Source organism: Plasmodium falciparum (genome assembly GCF_000002765.6).
Source record: "Plasmodium falciparum 3D7 genome assembly, chromosome: 5".
Taxonomy (NCBI): Eukaryota; Apicomplexa; class Aconoidasida; order Haemosporida; family Plasmodiidae; genus Plasmodium; species Plasmodium falciparum.
The window spans coordinates 602,501-622,500 of record NC_004326.2 but is presented as its reverse complement, the minus strand read 5'-3'; the positions used below and the strand labels follow the sequence as shown (position 1 = coordinate 622,500).

At 19.2% G+C, this 20,000-nt stretch overlaps 7 protein-coding genes and 1 non-coding gene across 8 annotated transcripts in view; 5 read left to right on the top strand and 3 right to left on the bottom strand.

The window, feature by feature from the left end:
• The window catches only part of PF3D7_0515000 (pre-mRNA-splicing factor CWC2, putative), a gene marked incomplete at both ends in the record, with an annotated part of 2,547 nt that extends 856 nt beyond the window's left edge, over positions 1-1,691 (top strand). The window contains one exon of the mRNA XM_001351671.1: positions 1-1,691. This exon is cut by the window's left edge and continues 856 nt beyond it. Within this exon, the coding sequence (XP_001351707.1) occupies positions 1-1,691 (1,691 nt within the window).
• Positions 1,692-2,555: 864 nt separating this feature from the next.
• On the bottom strand, positions 2,556-3,872 carry PF3D7_0514900 (conserved Plasmodium protein, unknown function; the record flags this gene model as incomplete). Its single annotated transcript, XM_001351670.1, has 1 exon — positions 2,556-3,872. One exon carries the CDS (start codon positions 3,870-3,872, stop codon positions 2,556-2,558), a length of 1,317 nt encoding a protein of 438 aa, XP_001351706.1.
• A 635-nt stretch (positions 3,873-4,507) lies between these two features.
• On the top strand, positions 4,508-7,219 carry PF3D7_0514800 (inositol polyphosphate multikinase, putative; the record flags this gene model as incomplete). The annotated part of the gene is made up of 1 exon (XM_001351669.1): positions 4,508-7,219. One exon carries the CDS (start codon positions 4,508-4,510, stop codon positions 7,217-7,219), a length of 2,712 nt encoding a protein of 903 aa, XP_001351705.1.
• A 510-nt stretch (positions 7,220-7,729) lies between these two features.
• On the bottom strand, positions 7,730-12,412 carry PF3D7_0514700 (MORN repeat protein, putative; the record flags this gene model as incomplete). Its single annotated transcript, XM_001351668.1, has 1 exon — positions 7,730-12,412. One exon carries the CDS (start codon positions 12,410-12,412, stop codon positions 7,730-7,732), a length of 4,683 nt encoding a protein of 1,560 aa, XP_001351704.1.
• A 1,637-nt stretch (positions 12,413-14,049) lies between these two features.
• Positions 14,050-15,396, top strand: PF3D7_0514600 (ribose-5-phosphate isomerase, putative; the record flags this gene model as incomplete). The annotated part of the gene is made up of 5 exons (XM_001351667.1): positions 14,050-14,073; positions 14,312-14,473; positions 14,576-14,743; positions 14,854-15,105; positions 15,292-15,396. 5 exons carry the CDS (start codon positions 14,050-14,052, stop codon positions 15,394-15,396), a joined length of 711 nt encoding a protein of 236 aa, XP_001351703.1.
• Positions 15,397-16,170: 774 nt separating this feature from the next.
• On the top strand, positions 16,171-17,474 carry PF3D7_0514500 (conserved Plasmodium membrane protein, unknown function; the record flags this gene model as incomplete). The annotated part of the gene is made up of 6 exons (XM_002808644.1): positions 16,171-16,354; positions 16,486-16,670; positions 16,778-16,820; positions 16,949-17,017; positions 17,183-17,276; positions 17,402-17,474. 6 exons carry the CDS (start codon positions 16,171-16,173, stop codon positions 17,472-17,474), a joined length of 648 nt encoding a protein of 215 aa, XP_002808690.1.
• A 1,003-nt stretch (positions 17,475-18,477) lies between these two features.
• On the top strand, positions 18,478-18,550 carry PF3D7_0514400. Its single transcript has one exon. It is a non-coding gene; the product is annotated as a tRNA-Phe (tRNA).
• Positions 18,551-19,067: 517 nt separating this feature from the next.
• Positions 19,068-20,000, bottom strand: part of PF3D7_0514300 (aspartate--tRNA ligase, putative) — a gene marked incomplete at both ends in the record, with an annotated part of 3,387 nt that continues 2,454 nt past the window's right edge. The window contains one exon of the mRNA XM_001351665.1: positions 19,068-20,000. This exon is cut by the window's right edge and continues 2,454 nt beyond it. Coding sequence (XP_001351701.1) covers positions 19,068-20,000 — 933 coding nt within the window.

The window sequence follows — 20,000 nt, the reverse complement described above, 5'->3', positions numbered from 1 at the left end:
ATAATACAAATGATGATAAAAATTGTAAAAAAATAGAGCCACCTAGTCAGATATTATTAAATACACCTCCTCCACCTAGCGGACAGCCTCCTACAGGTATACAAAATGTTTCGCATAATTCTCCTCCCGTACCCCCGACATGTCCACCTCCTCCTACTCCTCCGGCTCCGCCAGGACAACCAACTCAGTCAAATTACCCCTCCCAATATTATAATATGTATAATAATATGAGTGTTGAAAATTATATGGGGTACCCGTATTACTATAGTCAATATTATAACGTGGGTCCTCATCAGAGCAATGCGATAAGCATTGATCCAAATAAAGAGAAGCAACTTAATAATAATAGTAATGTGTCAGATGGTGGAAAAATGAAAACCGATTTGTTTTCTCCAGGAAATAATTACGATAAAGATATAAATACAGATGAAAATAATAAGAATATGTCTATATTAGGAAATAACGTTTCAAATTATTATATGAATAATCCTATAAATAATTATTATAATATGTATAATTATAATTATATGAATGGAATGAACAATGTGAATACGCTAAATACTATAAATCCTATAAATCCAATGACATATAATTATTATTATGATAATATAGGTATGTATGACAATAATAAAATGGTAGATGAAAATGTTTTAAATTATTGTTCTATATTAGATAAAAGTATCGAATTAATGAAAAAAAGTGATAAGGTGAAAGAGATTTTAAAAACACCTGCACGTTTACAAATAACACAAGAAGAATTAAATAAAATAGAATATACAGAAGGCAGCGAGCAATATAATATATGGTTTGGTAAATATGTAACCGATAGATATGATAAGAGTGTCAAGGGTAGTAGTACACCACGTTTTGTAGCAAAATATAAATGTAATCCAACAAAGGATTCAGGATATACAAAAGCTGATAAATCATATACAAGTAAACAATATTTTTGTATATATTTCGCAAGAGGATGTTGTGCATATGGTCATAATTGTTTATATAAACACAGAATTCCTAATGAAAACGATGAACTTGAATTTGAAGCTTCCGTAGATATATTTGGTAGAGAAAAATTTAATACGTTTAAAGATGACATGACAGGAGTAGGAACATTTAATAATGACTGTAGAACATTATTTATTGGAAGTATATTTATTAATAATATAAATCAAGTACCAGTTATTGAAAAAATATTATATGAAGAATTTTTACCTTTCGGAAATATAGAATATGTAAGATACATACCTAATAAAAATATAGCTTTTATTCAATTTACTAATAGAGTAAATGCTGAATTTGCTAAAATAGCCATGTCAGATCAACCAATAGAAAATTATTCAACAGCTTTAACAATAAAATGGGCTTTTGAAATAAAAAACCAACCACATAATTTAATACAATATTATAATAATCCCTTTATTTATGGAAATACAAATCAAGTTATATCGTCAACATGGGAAAATTATCTCATGCAACAACAATATGGGAACCATCCAATGTATGCAAATATGAATCATATGTATAATAATACAAATATATATCCTTTAGATAATAATAATAATATTAACAGTAATGTGGGGGTTCTTCCAAATACCTCTTTATCGGAACATCAAAAGAAAATCAACGACAGATCAGCAAATTTGAATAATAGCTTAAATAAAATAGACCAAATGTTCGACATACAAAATTAAACAACAAATAAATTATATATATATATATATATATATATATATATATATTTATATTTATTTATTTGTACATATTTTTTTTTATATTTCAATTAAACATGCATTTTTGTGTAGCACCCATTTATGCTAATTAAAATTACCTACCTTCCACCTTTTGATCATTATTAAATTAATTTTTTTCATTTGAAAAAATTAAAATATTAGTGTATATACTTTATATCTTACCCATATTATATATATATATATATATATATATATATTTATATATTTATATTTATATTTATATTTATATTTATGTATAATTTTATTATTTTTTTTTTTTTTTTTTTTAACCAAAAAAAATATCAAATTTTAAGCCTCATCCCGTCATAAAGGAATTTTATAAAACATAAGAAATATGAAACATTATTGAAGATATAATGATTAATTTTTTTTTTTTTTTTTATTCTGAAGACGTCAACAAAGGACAACACATTATATCAAAAGAATATTTACAAAATGGTTATACATAATTATGTCTGGTTTTTATAATGCGCCATGTAATACCATGGCACATATATTAATTTTTATACGGATACACACAAAAAAAAATAAAAATAATAAAAAAAAATAATAAAAAAAAATAATAAAAAAAAATAATAAAAAAAAATAATAAATATAAATAAATAAATAAATAAATAAATAAATATACATATATATATATATATATATATATATATATATATATATATATATATAATGTATGTATTTTTTCATTTTGTATATTATACATATAAATACACATATTTACATATGTCTACCTCTACCAGACTATGGCTTGGTGTAGACCAATATATTTCCCCCCCATGTATATATGCCTTTATTATTTTAATCAAACTGCTCAAATATGTTAAGCGAATTAAAGACCTGATTTTCTGACTTGTTCAGGTCGTTTTTTTGTTTTGCATTTTGGACATAAATATCTTTTAATCTTGGAAGAAGATTTAAAATTTCTATTTTTTCTTTTGATATATTTTCTTTTGTGTGTTCATATAGCATACGTTGTGATAAATTCGAATGATCATTGGATGTGTTTAAATAATTGTAATTTTTGTTTGATGAATCGTTCAATTTTTTTTCGTTAACATGACTGTCATCTGATAAAGAGGATGATGAGGAAGAAGAAGATGAGGAGGAGGATGATGAATGTAAAATATGTTCATCATTGTTTAATAAATTATTTGATTGTGATTGTATATGGTCATATGCATAATTATCCTTTTCATTTATATATCCAGTAATTTTTTCTTTTCTATTTATAGATAACGGTATAATAGGCATATGATCATGTATATAATTTTTTTTTAACATCATAATTTCTTTATATTTTTCGACATTAACATTTTCTCTTAAGGAAAGAATATTAACGCATTCATTATTTGACAAGTTACCATCTTGTATATTTTTGTTATTAAATTCATTTGTAAATAAATTATTAATACTATTAAAGTTCTTTATTAAATCATGTGTATTATTATTTTTTTTTGTACATAAATGTTTATAATATAAATAAGAGTTTTGAACAACATTAATATAATTTTCTTTTTCTTTTATTATCATCATTGAAGAAGTATTTTTTCTGAAATTGTTTTCTTCATTTTTATTATAACATTCATCATCTTTTCCTACATGTTCTTGATTATTATCACCAATAAATTTATTATTATTATGTTCATTATTATTATTTTCATCATTATTATTATGTTGATTATTATTATATTCATTTTTTTTATTATTATTATTATTTTCCTTGTTGTCCTCTTCATCATATATATGGTAATAAATTATATCTTTATATAATTTTGAATAATCTTTCAATATATATATTTCATTATATATATTATAAAAAGCTAATTTTAAGCAATATTTTATATCTATATAATTTACAACATGGCTACCTCTAAGGGATGAAAATTTTTTACAATGATATCCAATAGTTTTTATTATTTTCATAAATACATCAAATAATATATCAAAAACTAAATAGTTAGCCTTCTTTATATTTCTGCTTAATAATATGGAACATATAATTTTTTCAATCTTCTCATGTAAATAATCTTCTTTTGTATTAATAAAAGGGTTACCATAATGTTTCGTAATCTCATTACATTTTTCTTCATTCATAATTACTTGTCCCTTCTTCATTGTAAGAAAAAAAAAAAAAACAATATTTTCATATTTTTTTTTATATATTTAAAAAAAAAAAAAAACTTTCTTTTTTATTTATATTTTTAAACCTTTCTAAAATTCAAACATCACAAAGAAATCAAACAAAATGAAACAAAATGAAACAAAATGAAATAAAATGATATAAAATGAAATATTAAAATTAATTACATATCAAAATTTACATATTATTAAAAATATAAAATATATTATATAAAGGAGAAAAAAATATATTTTTTATGGTATGCTTCTCATTGTATTTACAAAATTAATATATATTATATGAAATATATTAACATATTTTTTATATATAAATAATATATATATATTATATATATGTATATATTTTTTTTTTTTTTTTTTTTTTTTTTTTTTTTTTTTTTTTTTGTACCCTCTCCTTAATACCATAAACTATATTTAAATAGGCTCCCCCATCCCCAAAGAAAAAAAAAAAAAAAATATATACATATATATAATATAATATAATATAATATATTTATTTTATTTATATTTACCGTTTTAACCTTACAAAAAGAACAAAAAAAATATATTATAAATAATGATATTAAAAATCCAACTTTATAGCCGTAGTAGTATATAAAAAAGATAAACATATGGATGAAAAGAATAATCCAGAGGATGAAAAAAAAAGAAATTATGATAAAGATAAAAAAAATGAAGAAATAAATGAAAAGTACAATGAAAACTTAGATATAAATATCATAAATTCATATAACAATGAAACACATATCATAGAGAAGGAAGAAAATGATAATAAACATGAAAATATAATAAAATATTATAATATAAGGAACGTACCACGTGAGCAAAATAATTATTATATTGATAAAACGATAAAACTTAATAATAAATGTAATGATATAATAACCAATAATGTTGATGTGTCTGAATTTTTTTATAAAAATGAAACATCAAATGTTAATTTGAATGAATTATGCTTCTCAACAAATACAAAAAAGAATGATAATATAAATAATAATGATTGTTGTTATAATTATACAACCGGTAATAATAACAGCTCGTCAGTAGATACGAATAATAAAAATTATTGTAAACAAAATTGTAATATATTATTAAATATTTCTAAAGATAATATAAATGAAAAATATGATATGAATAAGAACCAGTATATATCCCTTGTTAAACAAGAGAAACAGGAAAACAAAAATAATTATGAGAATACACAAAATGATTTTGAATTTTTATACAACATGGATAATATAAAATTAACAGGAACTTCTGTTATATTAACAAATGAAAATTCAAAGTATATTTATAAGTTAATTCCTTTTTTTAAAAATGGAGAAGCACAGTTTTATGTTAGGGTTAATGAGGCATACAATGATATATATAAAAAGGGTGAAATAAAAACACTTTTAGGGGATGTTGAAATGGATGAAAATAAAAATAAAAATAATGATGATAATAATAAAAATAATGATAATAATAATAAATATAATAATCATAATAATAAATATAATAATCATAATAATAATCATAATAATCAATATAGTAATTGTAATTATTCCAATTTGTATGAATATACAGATATACTTTTTAGAATGGATAATATATATAACCTTTTTCTTGAAACACAAAAAAAATGTATAGAAGATAACAACGGGAAAGATATATGTTTCTCCATATTAAATAAGAAAAGTAATATACCCATAGTACATAATAAAGTTAACAATCCATCCAATGTTGATTTAAATGTATGTAATACATATGAACATGTTAAAGAATTAACATTTGAAAAAAATTATTATCATACAATTTTGTGTGAACCTGAAAAAAAATTATATATATCAGAAAAAAAACACATAAATATTATTCATAATATGTTAAATGCAAATAATTATATTTATGATATAAAAACAAACGATTGTAAAAACTGTAATGAATTTTCATCATGTAATAATAAAACAATGACTACATTTAAAAGTTGTCCATGTCGAATTTATGAAAAGTTCATATTATCTCTTCTTCTTAAATATAAATTAATTCCTCAATGTTTTGATTTGGTTAAAGTAATTAAATGTACACAAAATGAAAAACATAAAATAAATGTAAATGAAGATGTAAATATTAAAAAATGTACAAATATAGAACCAATGAACCAAATAACAAATAATACAAATTGTCAACATGAAAAAGAATTTATGAAACTTGAAAAAAATAGTCGAACAAAAAATTATACTTATGAAGATATTCATTCTTTGAACAAAAATTATAATGATAAAAATAAATGCATATCAAATAAGGATCAGGAAATATGGAAAGTGTACAATGATAAATGTAAAAATAATCATGATGTATATATTCATTCCTCTCTTAAGTTAGAAAAAGTTTGCCATAATATTAAAGCTTATAATCAACAAATAATAGATTTAAAACTTGGTTATAATACAATCATTGATAATGATCTCTCATTTAATAAAGATTTGTTAAAGGATAGTCATTCTGTAAATTCGAATTTAAAAGAATATTATGTAGATAAATGGTCCAAAATGAAAAAAGAAATAAGAAAGAAATTTACAACGACCAATATGAGTGATCAACATATTATAGATTTATGTTCAAAAGATTTAAATTTACCAACATGTTTCCATAAATATAATAATAAGGATATTTATGCCTTATTAAAATCATGGAGGCAATATGTTACAGCTTTAAAATCAACACAAAGATATTTAGGATTTAGAATATGTACATTAATACAACATATAAATTATTCAGACCTATTAAATGATGATCAAGTAAAAATACAGTATTCAAAATTTGTACAGGATAATTGTCTATTCGCAAAAAATAATATAGGAAATACTCAAACCAATACATTGAAAAAATATTCAGAATTAAACAAAATAGAAATAAAAGATTGTTATGATCATGTAACCAAAAAATTAAAAATTAATAGACACCTTGGTTTGACTTTACGTGAAGATCAAGTTATATATCTATTATCAATTTTTTTTAAAAAAATCGTACACTTAATTTTACCACAATTATTAAATTTAAAAATATGGTTAGAACAACAATGTTCATATTCTTTTTGTTCAACGTCATTATTAATAATATATGATAAAAACAAACCATCATCGTGTGATATTAAATGGATTGATTTTACTTATTCTTTACAACAGGACTCCAATTTGAAGCACTACCCTTTAAATAATACAAAACTTAATATGGACATTGTTTCTGGATTAAATAATTTAATTAAATTGTGTAGAACGATATTTTTTACTAATATTATACCACCACTTGTTAAAAATGATACCAAAAGGAAAAAGGAAGAATGAATCTTATAGCATAATTATTTTTGTCATTATGTGTTGATTATATTAACATGTAGAAGAATATAAATATATAAATATAAAAATATATATATATATATATATATATATATGTATGTATGTATGTATTTATTTATTTATTTATGTGCATATATTTATATAGTTTAATTTTTTTTTTTTTTTTGTGTGTGTGCATTTTTATATTTATTTTACATGTACAAGTCAGGTTTATTTATTTATTTATTTATTTATTTATTTTTTTTTTTTTTTTATTATTTTTTTTTTTTTTTATTATTTTTTTTTTTTTTTATTATTTTTTTTTTTTTTTTTTTTTTTTTTGTTAACGGAATGGCTAGTTGTTCATGCATATAATTACATATATACATTTACATCTTACTATATTACTATTTTAATTTTTTTATGATATTATATAAATGATACACTTTAGAAAAATATTTCTTATTTTTATTTTTTTATGTAGATTCTTATATTAAACTTTATTTTTAATGATTAACATCACATATATTTTTTTTTTTTTTTTTTTTCCTTTTTTTTAACCAACTGGAAGGATTTATAAATCAAAACATGAAATATAAAAAAGAAAAGCACATCATTGTATGGTGCTTGTATTTTCTTCTTCTTTTTAATTTTTTGAACGAATTTTAAAAAGAATGTGATGAATTCATAGGGTGTGATATATGTATTATAAAAATCTAAAATGTTCATATAATTTTTATGTGAAAATATATATTTTCTAAAACAATAAATTGGGGTTTTTATATATTGATTTTTTGGAAGATAAAAAGGAGTGGTATATAAATTATTATTGGTTTTTAATTTATTATTATATGTCTCTTTATTGTGTATATCATTTGGTTTGATTTGTTTATTAATATTTGAATTATTTATATTACTAACAGGGTTGTTTTCCTTTTCCTTTTCCCTTTTCTTTTTCTTATTTGTTTTTGTTTTTGTTTTTTTTATTGATGATATATCATCATGTGTTGAAGGAATAATTTCTTTCTTCACAATTTGTGATTCATTTTGAAGAGTAGAATGTTGCTCATTTATTTGATGACTAAATAATTCTTTCTCTTTTTTATTTAATATATTTATTAATTTTTGAAAAAATATTTTCTGATGAATAGAAGAATAGGTAGTTTTATTTGTATTATATATTAATTTATTAGCTACCGATTTGTTATTATGACATATATTATTTTTTGTACATTTATAATATTGATTTGTATATTTTTCTTTTTGTTTTTTTAATATCATATAATAATGTAATATATTATTTTTTAGAACATGTTTTTGTATTTTTCTGAGTTTCCTTTTTTTCTTCAACCTTTTTAAATAAATTTCTATTATGGGTTCTTGTATTAAATGTATCCTTTGAGGTATCAATATTTTAGAAAACATGGATAGAACTTCAAAAAAGGATAAACAAAATTGATGAGACATTTTTTGTATGTTCTCTGCAACTCTGTGATTAAAATATTTTCTGTTTTTATAATGATTTCTTTTAATAGTATATATATTATGATCATAATTTTCATTAGGATTTATAGGAAAGCAATTTATTTGTTCACACATGCAATCATTTTTGTTGTGCTGTTCATCATTTTTATGACATGTATCTATATTTTGATTATATTTTTTTACTTGATCATTTAATATAATTTGTTCTTTTTTTATTTCTATAATATTATTATGTTCAATATTTAATGATGATGATAATATTTTTCCATTTTTATTATTTTCATGAGCATTTCTCTGAAATATTATATGATAAGAAGGATTATTATTATATATATCACCATATTTTATCTTTTTTCTATATTTTTTTTTTTTTTTTAAAGAACACAAATTAATACAATTAATATTATGGTTGTTATTATATTTTGTGATTATATTAAGGTCATATAAAAGTTTTAAAATATTTTTTAATTTTATGGATACATTTAATTTCATTGAAAAAATTGATATACATTTTTGCTTTTTTTTAAAAATCAAAAAAAAAAGAATGTAGTAATAGACAAAATTTTCCAATATATTTCTTAATTCTTGTTCATATAACTTTTCATTTTTCAAATAAAATTTGATTCTTTTTAAACAGAATTTACAAGTTTTTTTTATATTATTTTTTTTAATTTTTGGACAAAATTTATATAATATGGTATTATGATAATATATAGGAAAGAAATGATTCCACATAGGAATATTATTAATTTTGTTATTTTTCACAAATTTTGTAGGATTTTTCTTTTTTATTATATTTCGTTTATTTTTATTATTTTTTTTTTTCTTTACATTAATTATATATGTTATTCCATCTATTTCTTTTTCTTTATAATGATAACTTGTTTTATTATTTTTATTATTATTATTATTGTTATTATTATTTATTTTTTTAATATATCTATAGGTATAAGAATCAAAATATTTTTTGGTTTTAATTTGTTGTATTATATCTTGTTTATCATTTTCTTTATATTTTCCCCATGGTACATGTTCTTTTAAGAACTGAATCAAGTAATATAAACTTTTATGTTCACACATTTTATGATATCCAATTCTTATATCTATATGAACAAGTGTGAGGATGAACGAATGAAAAGTGATTATTCTTTTTTCATCATGTATAAAATATTTTCTTAAAAAAAGATAGTCTGTAATTTTTTTCATATATAACATAAATTGTGCATTATTATTATTATTATTATTATTATTATTACTATCATATTGTCTATAATACATATGAAGATATAAAAATTTATATATATTATTATCTTTGAATTTTTTCTTATTCTTTTCATATTTACATAATATATCCATAAAAGGATATAATAAAGGAATAGTCGTAATCAGCATACTACACAAAACGTAATATAAAAAATGAATATTTTCTTTTTGTACATTATTATATTTTACAATAAAAAAAAGTATATTTTTTAATAAAATGTAATTTGCTTGTTTATAAAAGGAATGTTTAAAATGATAAATATAAAAATTTGTGCAATCTTTTAATAAACATAAATCCATATTAAAAATAAAATATTGATAAAGACAAGATAAGTAGTTTCTTGAATATATATTTTGTATTTTGTTATTACATGAACATAAATCTGTCTTATGATTATAAGTATCATATGTTATACTTTTTTGTGAAGTATTATTATGAATAATAAAATTATTGGGAGTATTCATGATACTTATATTGTCTTTATGTATTAATCTTTTACTTCCACGTTCATTTTTTTGTTCACCTTTGTGTTCATTTTTTTGTTCATTTTTTTGTTCACCTTTGTGTTCATTTTTTTGTTCATTTTTTTGTTCACCTTTGTGCTCACCTTTGTGCTCACCTTTGTGCTCACCTTTGTGCTCACCTTTGTGCTCACCTTTGTGCTCATTTTTGTGTTCACCTTTGTGCTCACCTTCATGTTCATTTTTATTCGTTGAAATATTTGGCAAATAATCAAACGATGTAAACAATTTTTTAATAAAATCTTTTTCATTAAATAAAAAACAAAAATTTTCCGTAGCGTCCTCATTTTGTTGAAAAAAATAATTCTCCCGCCCCTCATCAACACCGGATAACTGATCTATGACTAGATTATTTAGAGAATGTCGTGAAAATTGAACATCAAATATATGCGATTTATAAAACATATTCCATAAATTTAATAATGTAAAAGAATTATGATAAACCTTATTATTCTTCGAATAACGTTTTTTTTTAATATATTGATTATATGTATTACTATTTATGTTCATAGTGTTTTTAATTTTATAAAAGTTATATATATGAATAAGAAAAGAGAAATTTTCATATATTATTTTGTACAAATTTTCCAACTTTTTATTTTTTATATTATAATAGTTTTTAAAATATGAAAGATTAATTACATTACATAATGTATTTGTATATAAATTATTTAGTTCATATATTTTATTTATTGCGAATTCATATATTAATTTATTTTGTTTATAAAAACATAGATTAATAATATTATTGACATTTATTAAATATCCATATCCATGTTTTTTATTATTTTTCCATATACCTATATATTTCTTACCATTATAATAATTAAATATACCGTATCCAAAACGTTTCCCTTTTTTCCAGTATCCTTCATAACTATCATAAGATCCATTGTGATATATACTATTATTATTTCTATATGTATCATCTTTATAATCATATGTATTTATATTTTCGTCAAATGGTTCAATTCTATTTTTATTTATATCTTTTTTTCTTTTTTTAAACCAGAAAAATTTCCCATATCCTTCCTCTTTATCATTTTTCCATTGTCCAACATAAATACTATGAACAAAAAAAGAACATCTTTTCTTATTATATAAAGTGTTGTCTTCATTTTTAATACTATACACCTTATTATTGATGTAACTCATTTCATTATTTTGAATGTCTTTTATCTTCTTATCATCAGAATTACTATAATTTATTTGGGATTTTTTTTTTTGTATCCAGGTCATTTTTCCATATCCCCATTTTTTATTTTTTTTCCAGAAACCAACATAATATGAACCATCCTTATAATATTGAATACCGTAAAAATATCTTTGATTATTTTTAAAATATCCTTTATATAAATAAATTTTTTTCTTCTTCTTGTAATAATAATAATTATTATTATAATTATTATAATTATTATCATTATTATGATCATTATGATCATTATGATCATTATTATTATTATTATTGTATAGTTTTATTTTACCATATCCATGTCTTTTATTATTTTTCCAGGACCCCTTATATATTAATTTTGAATTATTTTTATTCCTAAAAATATTTTTTCCCACTTTATTTTTTTTCCCCCTATATATATATCCTTTATATATGAAATGTTTGGATTGTATTTGTCCATATCCTGTTAACTCTCGTTTGGTAAATATACCCGAATATTCCTTTTTATTATTATTTCTTATACGTATATTAGGATAAAAATAGGGACAGGAATAATTATCAAATTTGGCTAGTCCGCAAAATGTGTTATTATAAAGTTTTACATTATGTAAATCTAAAGATTGTTGTGATGTTAAATGTACTGAATCATTTTTATTTTCTTTTTCATCTTTTAAAAAAAACCATATCCAATATTGGATTATATCGTTATAGAGTAATAAACTTAAGGTTGTGTTATTTGTAGAATTAGGTTTATACATTAGCTTTATCAAAAAAAAATTGAAGTATAATAAAGTGCAAAATTATAATGATCTTTAAAAATAATATTACATCATATCATAAATATAAAATGTTTTTTTTCTTTTTTTCTTTTTTTATTTGAGATATAAAAAAAATGTACCTTTTGTTACATCGAACATATATATATATATATATATATATATATTATCTATATTGAAATATCTTCTTGATTTTTTTTCTTTTTTATGAACTATTTTGGAATATTTTCTAACAATAGGAAGATAACAAAGGGTTTTATGGAATTATTCGATATATATATATATATATATATATATAATATTCATTTTATGATTAAAAGACGAGACATGAACATTGACATTGACGTTAACATTGACATTAACATTGACGTTAACATTGAAATTAAAATTGACATTAACATTGAAATTAAAATTGACATTAACATTGACATTAACATTGATATTAACATTGACATAACTAATTATATAAATACATACTCATATGTATTATCTAATTAGTATAAAAGAAAATATGTAAGTCTATTATTTTTATTTTCGTCTTTATTATATAAATAATATAGGGAGAGAAAACAAAAAATTACATATTTTAAACATTTATATAGATCAGAGTTCAATTATAATTATTTTTTTTTTTTTTTTTTTTTTCTATAATATTTCGTTAGGTTTATTTTATATGATTAAAAATTTTTGCAAAAAAAAAAAAAAACATAAATGTGAATAATATACACAATAAGGAACTTTAAAAAAAAAAAAAAAAAAATATATATATATATATATATATAATAATATTATATATAATGTATATTTTATAAACAATATTATTTTTATTTGGTTGTTTGAAATTATATGTATAATTTATACTTACGACATATATATATATATATTTACTATTGTTTTTATGTAAACTAATATATATATTATTATATATATATATATATTATATATTTTTTTAATTATTTGATAAACTATAGGTTACTATTTATTCATATATTGTTTAACATATGATTATGTTTTTTATAAATAAAAAAGCTAAACTAGTTATTTACGACTATACTATATATATATATATATATATATATATATATATATATATGTATGTATATATATTTTTTTTTTTTATCATTTTGTTTTCTTAATCTCAACCAGTTTATTAAATTCTATACAAGCATCAACTTTTTAATGGTATAATTTTATAATTATCTAATAAAAATGAATACATTAATTTTGTAAAAGTGATTATTTTTTTTTTTTTTTTTTTTCTTTTTGTTAATATGAGTATTAATAATAATATATAAAAAGTTCCTTTTATATTATGGGATATTTAAATATATTGTTGTATAAAATAATTTTAAAAAATATTATGTACAACATAAAAAAATAATATATATATATATATATATATATTTATATATATGTTTATTGTTGGAGACTGAAATAATGAGATATAAAAATGTATTTTAATAAATGATATATAATAAGATTATTTTATAAGTTCTTTATTTTATTTTTCTTTTTTCTCTTCCATTATAAGTATATAATATATAAAAAAAAAGTCCCCATCGATTTTTTTTTTTTTATTTTTACTTTTTAATGTACTGTCGTAAGAAGAGAAAGAACAAATGGACAGTTTAAAAAAGATAGTTGTAAGTTTGTGAACATATATATATAAAAATATATATATATATGTGTTATAAAATATTAGTTTAAAAAATAATTTATTGTATACATAGATAAATGTATATATGGAAATAGTGGATATTCTCACTCGCAAAAAAAAAAAAAAAAAAAAAAATATATATATATATATATATATATATATATTATTGTGTGTATATTAATTATTCAATTTATTATATTTTATTTATTTTATTTTTTTTATAGGCTTATAAAGCAGTAGACGAATATGTACAATCGAATATGACTATAGGCCTGGGAACAGGTTCTACGGTTTTCTATGTGCTTGAACGTATTGATAATTTATTAAAAAGTGGAAAATTAAAAGATGTTGTATGTATACCCACAAGTATCGACACAGAATTGAAGGTAATAAATAATTATATATATATATATATATAATTATATATATATTTATTTATTTATGTGTATGTATTTATTTATGTGTATCCATTTTATTTTTTCTTATAGGCGAGAAAACTGGGTATACCCTTGACGACATTAGAAAAACATTCAAATATTGATATTACCATAGATGGAACTGATGAAATAGATTTAAATTTAAATTTAATAAAAGGAAGGGGGGGAGCCTTAGTTCGTGAGAAGCTTGTCGCTTCTAGTTCGTCCCTTTTCATAATAGTAAGATATAAACCAAGTACATACATACATACATACATACATACATATATATATATATATATACGTATATATTTTATTTATTTATTTTTTTTTTTTTGTGAACTTACCAGATTGGTGATGAGTCCAAATTATGCACAAATGGATTGGGCATGACAGGGGCTGTTCCTATAGAAATCCTTACATTTGGATATGAAAAAATCATAGAGAATTTGTTAAAAATATATACACTCAAAGGATGTACATATAAAATAAGAAAGAGAAACGGGGAGATATTTATTACTGACAATAAAAATTATATTGTAGATTTTTTTTTTACTGAGCCTATACAAGATTTATTAGAAACATGTACAAGAATTAAAATGGTAACAAGGAAACATGAACAAATATTTTATTTTGAATGAATATATGAATTTAAGTATATGTTATTATATAATAATAATGATTAATATGTATATATATTTTTAATAGATTGTTATATAACATACATTTTTAATAGATTGTTATACCATCATATATTTTCATTTATTATTTTTTTTTTTTTTTTTCAGACTACAGGAGTTGTTGATCATGGTATTTTTGTTAACATGACGAATGTGGCTTTAATAAGTAAACACGATGGAACAGTATTAACATTAAACAAAAAATATGAATAAATAATATTCATACTATATATATATATATATATATATATATATTTATATTTATTTATTTATTTATATATTTATTTAATTTTGATAAATAAAAAAAAAAAAAATAATAATAAAGTTTCAAATTGTCATTAAATTTTTTGAATAATTAAAAATTTATAACACTGGACAAATATTACATTTTCTTCTTTTTATTATGTTTTATGGCTTATTTTACCATATTGTTTTGTTTTTAAAAAAAAAAAAAAAAAAAAAATTGAAATAAATTTTATTTCCAGTTTTTTTAGTTTTTCCTAATATATATATAAAATATGTTTATTTATTTATTTATTTATTTATATAATTTAATTAACTCAGAAAAATATTCTTTTATATACCATTTGTAGATGTGTATATACAAAAATATTTTATTATATTATTATTTTATTATATTATTATTTTATTATATTATTATTTTATTATATTATTATTTTATTATATTAATATTTTATTATATTATTGTTTTATTTTTTTTTTACTTTACTTAATATATATAATATACATATGTATGTTTGTATAGTCCTTAATTAATACTGTCATATATTTTAATTTATTATTTTATATAAAAATAAACTTGAAAAAAGTTATAAAAAGTATTAAAAATATAATTATTAATTTTATAACTATTACATATTTAAATAGTATTAATATATATATATATATATATATATATATATTTTTTTTTTTTTTTTTTTTTTTTTTTTTTTTCCTTTTTGTTAATTATTTTTTGTGAGAAAAAAAATGTATTTGTTTAAAAATGCAAAAGATTCCCTTATCAACTCTTTACAGTATGATAAATCGTCGCCCTTAATAAAATTAAATTATCTTTTCAAGGTTATTCTTAGGTTTACTTTTTTGGTGTCTTTCTCTTTCTTAGCTATCATAGTGTCAACATTATATGTGGAAAACAATATAATAAATAAAAGTAATGAGGATGATTTTTAATAGTATATATATAAATGGATGTGTGTTTATGTTTCATAGGAATGCATACACATATATATATATATATTAATATATTTTTATATTTTTGTTATAATTTTATCATTATATTAGAGTTATTGCAATCATTTGAAATAACATCACTCATACTATCCCTACTATCCTTTATCATATTGATAAGACAAAACGGAACATATATACTATCTAAAATTAAAATGTATCCTTTCTCGTTTAAGGATTTAATCGATGTGTCCTTATCCACAGGAGTAGTGACCATATCAGTCCTTGATATTTTTCTTGTATGTTATGAAATATTTATAAAAATGAGGACCAACTCTTTTAATTTTTATAAAAAAAAAAAAAAAAATATATATTTATTTTTACCTTCATTTATCTTTTTAACTAGTGTTATCTTTTCCTTATAGTTGAACTTTTAGTCTTTTTAATAGGTACAAGGAGTTTTTCATTTCTTTCATATACATTAAAATGTGTTTGAAAATTTTACATATGTATATTATATGTATATGTATTTTTTTTTTTTTTTTTTTTTTTTTTTTTTTTTTTTTATTTTGGCTAGCTCTATTTTCGCTGTATGAGTGTTTAGATAACCCTTATATGAAGGACAATGAAAATATGAACTCATTCAGTAAGGGGACAATAAAAAAATATAAAAATATATATATATATATATATGTATATATATATATTTACATATATATTTTAATCATGTGAGAACTTGTTCTTCTATTTTTATTTTTTATTTTTTATTTATTTTATTTTTTTATTTATTTTTTTTGAATATAATTATCAGGTTTACAATTCACTTCAGTGTCTTATATAGGCCTTTATATAATTTCTCAAATGATCGTGTTTAGATCTATGCCTTATCACCCTACGGAATATTTGTAATAGAAAACAAAAAAAAAAAAACTGAACATTGTGTAGACATATACATAAATAAATATATATATATATGATTAACCCTTTAACCATTATGTGTAAACGATATAATTTTTTTTAATCAACTCAGGGGATATATATTTAAGAACATATTTGAAGACATTTTCTGTGTCATGAAAAAGATATGGAATTTTTTATTTTAACTAGGAAAAGACATATATATAAATATATATGTATATAAATAAATATATATATATATATATATATATATATATATATATTATAAGAAGAAAAAAAAAAAAAATAATTATAAATAAATAATAAAATGACTATTTGTATTCTATTATAAGGATAGTAGAATGTCAGGATACGGAATAATATTTAACAATGAGAAAAATTATTTTAAAAAGAACCTCGAAAATATATTAATTATTGAATTAATAATACATATATATATAGATAGATAGATTTTATATATAAAATATTTATTTAATATATAACAACGGTCATACATACATAACATACATACATATATATGATATGTATAATATATATCTATATATTTATTTATATTTATTTATTTTACTTATAATTCATAGGTTTATCATATTATATATAAAATATTATATATTTTTTTTTTTTTTTTTTGTACTTTTTTAAAAGACCAAAATTATGTACATATTTCCACTATTAAATGAAAAGATCGCTTTTTATTTGTTATAAATAAAAAAAAGAATTAAAAATGAAAAATTAAAAATTAAAAATTAAAAACTAAAAACCACTTTTATATTTTTATCCATCAATCATTCATGAAATGTTTACTCTTTTGTAGAACATATAAATATATTAAGCTCATTCAATTGAAAAATGTACAAAAATAAACATATGCTCATATATATATATATATTAATATTTGTTATTCTTTTAAATTTCCTTATTTTTCCTTTTAAGAATGTAATAATAAATAATTATTCCATTTTATTTTATTTTATTTTTTTCATAAAATTGATAATAATATTAAAAAATGCACCAAGATATTAATTTTTTTTTAAATAAGTAATAAATATTTATATTATATAAATATAATAACACAATTATATAATATATTATTTATATATATATATATATATATATAATATATATGGTGTACATTTTTTAGTGCTATTATTTTTTATTAATAATTAGATTATAAGAAAAAACTACCAAGCCGTGATAGCTCAGTTGGGAGAGCGTCAGACTGAAGATCTGAAGGTCCCTGGTTCGATCCCTGGTCACGGCAAGATTATTAAAAATTATAAGAAAAATTTTAAATATATATATATAAAAAAATATGTATATATATATATATATGGTAATAAATAATTTATTTATAAATAATATATATATTTTATTAAATTTTTTTAATTTAAATATTACATGAAAAATTTAGATATATATAATAATAAGAAAATTGCATATTTAAAACATCATCTATTATAATATATATAAATATATATATATATATATTTTTTTTTATATAGCAAAAAAAATTTTGTTCTAATTAAATTATTTTTTCTTCATAATATAATATATTATATATATATATATATATATATATATATATATATATATATATATATATATGTATGAATATGAGTTGAGATCATAAAAAAAGAAAAAAAAAACATACATATATATATATATATATAGTGGTCACAAAAAAATAATAAGCGTGAAATAATAAAATAATAAAACATATTATTTATATATATGTACAACATTTTATATATATTGATTAATTTAAAATTAATATTTTATTATTCCGAAAAAGTAACATTTTTTACATTGTTAAGATTTAAGAGAGTGATAAGATATCTTTCCATCCCTAAAGCTAATCCTCCATGTGGTTTTGAAGCATATTGAAAAGAATTAAAATATTTATAAATTGTTGATTTTTTATTTATTAATTTTTGGAAATTATCAAGATAATTTAATATGGTGAAATTATCCTTTTTATGAAGATATGTTGATAAGGATATTTGTTTATTTTCTTTTAATGTTTTAAAAAGTAAAATTGGTAGGTTATGAATTCTTTGACTTCCAGAAATTATTTCCATACCTTTATATATAAAATCATAACTATTAGAAAATCGTAGATCATACATATTGCTACCTGTATAATAAGGTCTTAAAAAAATTGGATATTGGTCTATAATAAATATATCACTCTGAAAATTGTTTTTTATAAATAAATATAGATAATTTAATTCATCGTTTGTGAAATCATCATATAAAATATATTTATTTTTTAAATTGTTATATGATAAAGGTTCTGTAATGAACACATTACCATCATCATCATTATTATTATTATTACCATCATCGTTATTATTAATATTATCATTATTTGTTTCTTTTTTATTTATAATATTTATTAAATCGTACAACGTTTTAATATGCTCATCGTGATTATTATTATCATCATCATCATTTCCATCATAAGTAACCTTTCGATATATATTCGATCCATCTATTATCTGAGTTTGTGTTTTTAAGACATTCGTATTATTTTCTTGTAATTTCTTTTTCTCCATATCATACTTATCATACATGTTATTAAAAAATAATAATATCTTTCTATAAAATTCATCTTTATTAAAAGTATTTAAAAAGTGGTAATATGCATCATTATATATGTTCGCTTCATTATATTGCTTGTCCATATCATGAGGTGAGCATATAAATAGATT